Source organism: Tauraco erythrolophus, chromosome 10 (genome assembly GCF_009769465.1).
Source record: "Tauraco erythrolophus isolate bTauEry1 chromosome 10, bTauEry1.pri, whole genome shotgun sequence".
NCBI classification, from domain to species: domain Eukaryota; kingdom Metazoa; phylum Chordata; class Aves; order Musophagiformes; family Musophagidae; genus Tauraco; species Tauraco erythrolophus.
Window position 1 is genome coordinate 5502276 of NC_141474.1, and position 8452 is coordinate 5510727.

Below are 8452 nucleotides of genomic sequence, written 5' to 3' on the forward strand. Positions count from 1 at the left end.
CGGGCTCTTCCCCAGCGGTGCTGGATTCCTGCTTGTCAGCTCAGTGGCAGTTGGCCAAACAAACGGATCACCTCTAAAATTTTTCTAGATGCCCACAAGCTCAGATCTTGTCCTGCCTCACCCCCCAGTGGAAGCCAGCAGCAGCACACTCTGCCTTTCTTCTGCACAGCTGATGTGCCTTGCACGGAAGTGCCAGGCCATAAAGGCTGCCCTTTCCTCCTCTTCCTTTTCCTCCCACTTTAGGACAAGGGCTGCACACTGCGGTGGCCTCTGTGCGTACGTATGGGCGCGTGGTTGGTGAATGAAACCCTACATCCAGGACTACGCCGCGGAACCCAGCTCGCTCCCTCGTCGCAGGAGAACCAGGCTGGCAGCAGGTACCATTCTGCCTGTGTGCTGAGCCCCTTCCTGCTCCCCCGCTGTTTGTCGGGCTCCCACCACTGCCTGCCTGGCTGTTCAGTTTGGGCACGGGGGCATTAAGTACACAGGAGCTAGTCTGTGCTTCCTGCCAAGGTGACGGGGCAGGATGGATCCAACCCCAGGGGCCAGGCCTCAGCGTGCACCTCAAGGTGCATCTGGCCATCATGCATGCATGATGCACTTCAAGGTGCATCTGACGAGACCCCTCAGCCCCCTGCTCACACACATCCCAGCCCTGCTCTTTGTGCTCCATGTTTTTCCCTTTCCAAAACAAGCAGAGGCTTCTTCCATGTACAATCCACTTTATATTACAGGCCTGGGCTCCCTTCCCTCCTGCCTCCAGACCAGGACCTGCTGGTGGGCTGCCTTCTTGCTCCTGTGTGCACAGGATTAACCAGGGCGGTGTGGCAACCATTTCTGGGACAGCTTTTAGAGCATGGGTGAGTCCTTCTTGTCTTTCAGGTTTTCTGGGAGCTTTGTGGTGCCTGTGAGGAGGCTGCTCGCGGGTGGAGGACTGTGGGTAGCTGGAGAGACCAGGTTCATGGCATCCAAAGGCAAGGGCAAGATGAAAGCAGCAGGTTTCTCTGCGGTAAGGGAATGCAGTGCATGGAGGTAACGGAGCTGAGCAGCAGCTGGGGCACTGGACAGGATCTCAGCTGCCATCCGCAGGGACTCGGAAGCAGCCTTTTCCCCCTCAGCAGCAATCACCTGCCAAGCAGGGAAATAAAGAAGGTTTCTGTGAGACTGGGAGTAAGGGGGCGTGGGCTGTTGATTACAGAGGGAGGTTGCCACCATGAAATTCCCAGAGCCCCTGTGATTATAATATTCCTGCTGTCTGAAGATCATGGCGCGTACTAGACCTCTTGATGCTCCCAAAAGTTTAGAAGCTCATGCCTAACCTGTGCTTACTAGGCCCATCAAGGCTCACAAGTGGGCATACTGTTGCTGCAAACACATGGGAGATGGCAGCCCCCAGGCCAAGCTTGTGGGGTCAATACTGGACACCAACCTTATCCAAGTTCTTGAGCAGCTCAGTGCAAGGGATGGAGACCAGCCTGGGCTGAGCAAGGTTCAGGGTACGTGACAGTGGTGACAGCCCTGCACTGGGCTCCTAGGGGAGAGTGAACCTCTGAGGAGGGAGAGATTCCCATGGGGATCATTGTGGGCTCAGGGATAACCTCAGATCTCTTGGGTGTCTTTCTATTCTACCTGCAGGCCTGGTACTAGATCTGGCTCTGCACTGGGCTGGCCCAGACTCCTGCTGCAGCTCCCCTTGCTTGACACAGCTCTTGAACAGGAATTAAAGGAGACATATCTTCCCAGAGCAGTATCCTGGCGTGGCATGTCCCAGGGACCTCAAACCAGAGGTGAGACAGGAAGGAGGGATGCTTTGGAAGGAGATGGGAGGTATTCAGGATTGGCATACCCGTGCTTTGGCCTGTCTCTGGGCCTCTGCTTCCACAGCCAGAGATTGCCGGAGTTCAGCAGGCAGCTGCACATTGTTGCTGTGGTATTAAGGGACAGGGATTAGCTGGACTGTAGGCTTTCCTGGCAGCACTGGATGGTCAATGTGAGGCTTGGAATGGGCTCATCATTCTGCCTTTGCAGAGCAGATCCCTTGTGTTCCCTGCTCTCTGGGTGTCCCTCTTTGTGTGTTTCACTTTAGCCTTCTACTCCATTCCCATCCTGCTTTTCCAGCTTGGTTTTCTCATGACCAGGCTTGCATGATCACTAGGCAGCAGAGACCTCTTTTCTTTCTGTGCCTCTGAGGCTTGAAGTCTAAGCTCACTCTTTGTGAGACAGCAGAGAACCCACTGGGAGAGTGCTCTTTAAGACAGGCACAGGAATTTCCTTCTCTAAAAAAAAATAGATTTACTCATTCACTGCTTGGCTCTCTCTTCCATGGCCCTCTACATGATCAGCATGTTCCACCCTTCTGCATGGGCTTCTGAGTGACGAGCCCATCCCAACCAGTGCTTTGACACAGAGGACTCGGTGCCCTCCGCAACTCTTGGGCTACCAGAAGTGGGTGCAAACTCTGCGTGCAGCAGCAGTGAAATGGTGATGAGACCCCAGCTAAGGATCCTGCCCTGGATGTCAGTGCAGGAGCAAGCACAGTCTTCACATGTGCAAGTTTTATATGAGGCAGAGGCTGGAAGGGGCAGGGAAAACAGGAAAGTGAGGGGTGAGGCTCTACCTTCTGCAGAATAGCTGCAGGGAGAGAGCCAGAGGCAAAGCAGGAAAAGGAGCAGGCAGCAGTGAGCAGAGCAGGACAGGTACTTGCAAAGGGCCGAAGAAGTCCTCTCTACCAGTATTTCCTACCTACATTTCTGTTCTCTCCACTTTGATCCCCCAGCAGCCCGTGACTGCGTCCAAAGCCACCTGTGAAGAGGAAGATCTTTAGAGCATGGAGAGAAGGTCAGCTGTGCACTAGGCCCTTTACAGGGAGTAAGACACTGCAAGCACTTTCACTCAAGGCAGGTAACTGCAGGACGGTGAGGCAGATTTATTAGGTTTTGTGTGCTGTTGTGTAAAGCCCCTCAGAAATAAAATTACTTCCCTCACTTGGCTTCCAATTTGTGTCTGCCCCAGGAATTTCGCACAATTTAACTAATCCATACTGGTTCGAGCATGGAACCAATTCAGTTCCATAGGAAACATTCAGTTCCTGACTGATGTCGTCATGTACGTGTGTCAGGGCCACAAAGACCTGCTGCTGGAGATGCCGTGTATACTGGCTTTATGGCAACTCACTGAGCTTGCAGAATAAGTAAGGGTAAGTACTGGAGCTGGAGTATCACAAAGCACTGATGAAGCTGGTTTCAGTGGTTCCTTCATGCCCCTCACATCATACTGTCTGCTGCTCACCATGGCCACCTGTGGGGCCTACACTGTATATCCTTCCCCTAAAGTGATCCAAGTCAAAAAACAAAACAGAAGAAAAAAATCCTATTTTTCTATGAAGGAGACACATGTTGTTATCGTACCCTTCTGCAAACCAGTGTCTGTGATTTTGAGGGACTGATCACCTGAACTTCTTTGTGGAGCCTCAGTTCACCCCCTTGCTCTGCTAACTCCCCCCTGTGGAAGCACCTTTATCTCTTGGCTGATGCTCTTCCTTTCCAAGAGAAGTTCAGAGAAGGCTCGGTGTGCCAGGAGGCGCTTTGTGGTGGTCTGCACCAGCAGCTGAATGGCACTGGAGGTGCTGGTCAGGGTGGTGAGTAGAAGAGAGGCATTCTCCAAACGGTAGTAGCAGACAGCATCTATCTCCAAGGTAACCATGTCTTTGGTCACCACCTAAGCAGAAGACATTAGGAGAGATGGAGCTGGTTTTGCAGTTCTGAGGCAGCACGAAAAAGCACACGATTACAGGAGTGAAGAAGACTGGCTGGATGGTTAACTCTCTGCAGTTTCCACCTCTGCTACTGACTGACCTTGGGCAAACTGTATAACTTCTGTATCTCAGTTCCCCGAGCAGCACCTTTGTGTCCATCTCCTCAGTACAGCTGCTGAGCTAGAGACAATGAGCAGGTCATTGTCCTACATGGTGTTTTCCTGCCCACTGCTGCCAGGTCCATTCCGGTTCTGAGCGCACAGGCTGTGTCCTGAGGTGTGTGCTCAGTACTGCTGGGTACTGTCTCCAGAAAGATTTGCTGTATACCATGGAGTTGAGCCTGGAGATGCTACCAGACAAGGACAGTCCTTCTGGCAATGCAGCAGCACAGACAACAGGTCCCAAAAGGAGAAGAGGGGCTGAATTTTTGGCCTTCCATTTTTCTGGAGTGTCAGGATTACTCTGAGATGGTTTTTTAAACATTTCTAAGCAGCGATGAACGCTGGAAGCATAAAATCAGGGAGAGAAGGGGGACTTCTCCTACATTCACGGGAATCCAGGAGCTGGGGCTTTGCAAAGAAGGCCCAACGTAAGATCTGCAGTGAGATTCTGAGAACTGGCAGTGCCGAATAGAATCATAATGGCTAATGAACTGGTGCTGTGTGACCTGGGACTAGAATCACTCTGGTAAGCATAAGCTGCTTTCTTAACATCAGGGCTTTCATCAAGCACATGACCAGTCACAGGGAGATGTAATGATAAAGAGACCCCAAAATTAATACAGAGAGGAAGTGTCAGCAGTACCTGATGGAAGGGGATCTCTAGGGTTTTGACACGGAGGTCTACCTTGTGATATGTGTCCAGACAGGGAAGGCAAAAGAAAAGGCCTGTGAGAGGAAGAGGAAAGGCAACTGGTGATCATCAGAACCACAGAAGTTGCCTCTCCTGCTCTGGGGAACAGGGGAGGGTTTGGCATGCAGAACTACAAAGGAACAGCAATACATAGATCCAAATTCTGAGGCTACTTTTGTGATGGGAAAAGCCATTAGAAGCCACGGGTCCTAAGAGGAAGGGAGAAAAGGCATCCCATCTCCTCTCTGGCCGTGTCTATTCGGAGGACACCAGCATGTGAGCTTTGGTAGAGCGTGAAGAAGAGGAGTGACAAGGCTGGAGGGAGCTCAGTAAATACCTTACCAGGCCCTCTGGCTCTGCCAGGAAGCAGATGTCCAAGTCGGAAAACAATGGCTCTCTCATACTCCCGCACTACCTGCAGAGGGAAACAAACACTAGGCTGGAGAGGAAGGTGTAGGACTGGGGAAAGGGGCCTCACCGGTTTCCCAGCATGAGACCAGCATTCTGCTTCCTTACAGTCTGGCCAAATGTGAACACCTGGAGCTAAAATTTTCTATGTTGTTTGGTTGTCTCCAGGGGAACCGTGTGTGTGTGCTCACACGTGTAAGATCTGAGCCATAATACTGACACTCTTGTTGAGAACAAGAGGCATGGGAAATTTCCTGAAATTCTGAATTGGCTCTGAATTCTGAAATTCCTGAAGTGGGAATCAAAATATGCCTACTTGTAGCTGTGCTATGGATCTGAGAAAAGGGGAGGAAGAGGGAAAATCTGCTATTAACTGAGAGATCAATCTCTCTTAAAATTTTTAATTCAAAACCTATTTACCCTGCTGCTGTAACACAGGCATCCCTGGGCTGGGTAGGCTGAAGGCTGTGTTTGAAAGTGAACAGACCTGCAATTTGTTTTTAAAAAGAGAAACCTAAGCCTCTGCCTGCTGGTATTGCAGCAGTAGTGTTTGACAGGCAGTGGCTGGACTCCTGTGCAGCCCTCTGCGGCAGCAACATGTGATAGAGGATAAGACAAAATTAATGATGAGTTGAAGAAGTATAAATGGGGCCTTAGACCAAAACAGCTTCATGCTTCTGTCTAACACATGCTGAACCAGTGAGGTAGGTCCACATCAGACACCAGGTACTAAACCCAGGGAGACCCCATGACTATTCTCACCTTCATGCAGAACCAGACAGAAATGGGGAAGGTCATTATGACGAACAGGAAAGACAAGATGGTCAGAAGCCACTCACAGATGCCCAGACCAGGAGACTTTAAACCTAGGGAGAAATCCAACATGACTGTGTTAGGAGAGGACTGCTCCCGAAATACTGATGGCCTGACAAGTGCCTGCACAGATCAGCTTCAGTGTTGTCCTTTGCCTGGACTCAGAGTATGTTGAACTACTTGGCTCCCTCTGGAGCCGTGTTCAAGAATACTCCCTACCCCAGGAGCTGCCAGGATGGTCTGACAGATTTTATCTCTGCTTTTCTGGCAGAAATTGAGCTATGCTTCTCCATAGTGCCTTGACTAGAGAGCAGCCTTTAGCTTGGAGACCTGTGGCTACCAAGCAGTGTTGAAAGGCTTGGAATGGGCAACTTGTTGGCTGAACAGTGATCCCAGAAGCTTATCTGTAAAGGTAAGATAAGGGCAAAGAGAAAGATTATAAATGAGAGGTAGCTTTCAATATGCACACCTGAAGTGCCCTTCCCTATCAGAGTATATCAGGTCCTTTCGGAATAGGATTTTAGTGGCATCCCAGCTCCATAATGCAGTGGGACCAAGCCACTGGTGCCGCTGAAAGCTCCCTGTGCTCTACAGTAGTCATGCCAAGGTGCTGGAGGCTGGCTGGGGTGGTCAGCCGCAAATTTCAGCCCAAAGTGAGCGTGGGTCATCTCAGTCTGGATACCCTTTGTTGTGCTCCTGCCTGAGGGAAAATCTGCAGGTACGGCATGAAAACAGATTACTTCTGGGTGTACCTAGACCCAGAGGAGGGACCATGTTTTCCAGCAGTGGAGTTAGCATTCCTGCATCCCTCCCGGTTTTAATCCTTTCTAGCCTTTCCATTCCTGCCCCTTGGCTTTTGGAGTTTTCTGCAGAGCCACAAGGTCCTGAGGGAGGTTCAGATCCCAAGAACCTGCATGAGCACTCTAGCTCCACAGCACTGCTCACTAACTGAGACTCCTGTACTTGAGGCAGAGAGAGGCAGTTGTGAAAAATTAGTTCCCAGAGAGACAGGAGCAAGTCTGAACCTTTGTGTCACTCTAGGGCAGCGGAGCTGCTGGCATGGAAGCAGATAAGTGACGCTGGCTCCCACAATACACATCCTGTAATACAGCATCTGTGGTGATGCTGGGTCCAAAGAGTGTTGCCAAAAGACTCAACGATGTTCTATCCTGTCACGGCAGGCTGGGAATCTGCCTAACACATGGCTTGGAGAGGAGCTGCTCTCGGAGGTTATCTGGAAGGGGAGCTATGAGTGTGCACCTCGTGCACAGTTCTTCCCCGCAAGGCAGTTCTTTGGGCTGTGAACTGATATTAAGGCTAACTCCATCTGCCTAAAGAAGGGCAAGCAAGAAAAGGAAGAGAGTGGAGTAGTGAGCTGAAGTAGGAAGGGTGCTGGGGATGTAATTGCTTGTTGCAAAGTTCATTGCTGTGCTAGACGGCGCGGATCAGCCTAGACTGACTGCAGAAGTTGGCTGGAGTCTCCCATGTCCTGTCCTGAGGATAACTACGTGCCTATGGAAGGTAGGTGTAATGACATTCACCGTGCAAAGAGCGGAATCGCGCTGTGACCACACAGGGTCGAAGAACCCATAGCTTGCTTTCCAGCCCCTTCCCTTCTATAAGCCATACCTTCCTCTTGCTGCTCGCTGTCCAGTAATGCCATTGCCTCCATTTCTTCATCAGATATCACATCATCTACGTCCACCACCGTGGTTGTGTGCACCCTTCCATCGATCCCTGTGGTGCTCTTGATCTCCTTTGCTTTCTCCTGCTTTATTTCTCCCCTTCCTTTGCCAGCTTCTCTGCTGCTCTCCCTTTTCTCTCGTTTGCTCTGTGTAGATGGGGACTCTCTGTGTCTCCTATGAGACTCCCTGGAAGAGCTCCGAGATCTCTTATCCGTCCTCATCTGTGCTGAGGAGCATGCAGCTGCCTGTGGGAGCAGGATGAATTTGTGCTTGAATTTATTGCTGCAGGCAGGGGAGGAGAGAAGGGGAGGCGTCAGGTCAAGAAGGCTTGTTTCAAGTTTGTCACAGGCTTGTCAGACATAATGGACAGTGAAGTGAGCAAGCTGCTTTCCAGCTGCTCTGTTCTCATCCCACACTGCTGTGGAGTTGGGAAGGAAAGTTAGACCTGGATAGGGTGGACTCCAGGAGGACATTCTGTTTGTATCTTCCTGCCTTTGGAAATAAAATACAATCAAAAGCACTCAGCTGATTTTTAGTAGATGTTTTCTGCAAAGCTGTTGAAAAGCAACCTAAAAGTAATTGTCAGACACATGGCTCTGGAGACCTTAAACGGTGAGAGTGGCCCAGAACAATAAGCACTAGTGTGAAAAACTGTTACTAGTGAGACCAGTGGCTTAACTCAGGAGTGTTGGAGGGGGTGTTGTGGAGAACGGTTGGGTGAGTAGCATCTCACGCTGGTCTGCTCTCTGGAAACCCTTTGTCTGGCACAGTGGTGGGATGTCAGCAGTGAACTGCGTCTCTCTAGGCTCACCTCATGTTTTAGCAGGGAGAGAAATTAGCTGGTCTCAATTCAGCCATGAACTTTCCTGAATGAGTGCAAAGCATAGAGGCTATTGCAGGGTTAGAGCTGTTGAATCTGTCTTCTAAATTACTTAAATGC

At 50.6% G+C, this 8452-nt stretch overlaps 1 protein-coding gene across 1 annotated transcript; it reads right to left on the reverse strand.

Annotated features, from left to right (window-relative positions):
* Nucleotides 1-849: 849 nt before the first annotated feature.
* On the reverse strand, nucleotides 850-7733 carry NPHS2 (NPHS2 stomatin family member, podocin). The gene is made up of 8 exons (XM_086617417.1): nucleotides 7457-7733; nucleotides 5777-5880; nucleotides 4949-5021; nucleotides 4559-4641; nucleotides 3514-3717; nucleotides 2747-2802; nucleotides 1847-1925; nucleotides 850-1128 (listed from the first exon to the last, which is right to left on the reverse strand). Exons 1-8 carry the CDS (start codon nucleotides 7731-7733, stop codon nucleotides 850-852), a joined length of 1155 nt encoding a protein of 384 aa, XP_086473543.1.
* Nucleotides 7734-8452: the final 719 nt, after the last annotated feature.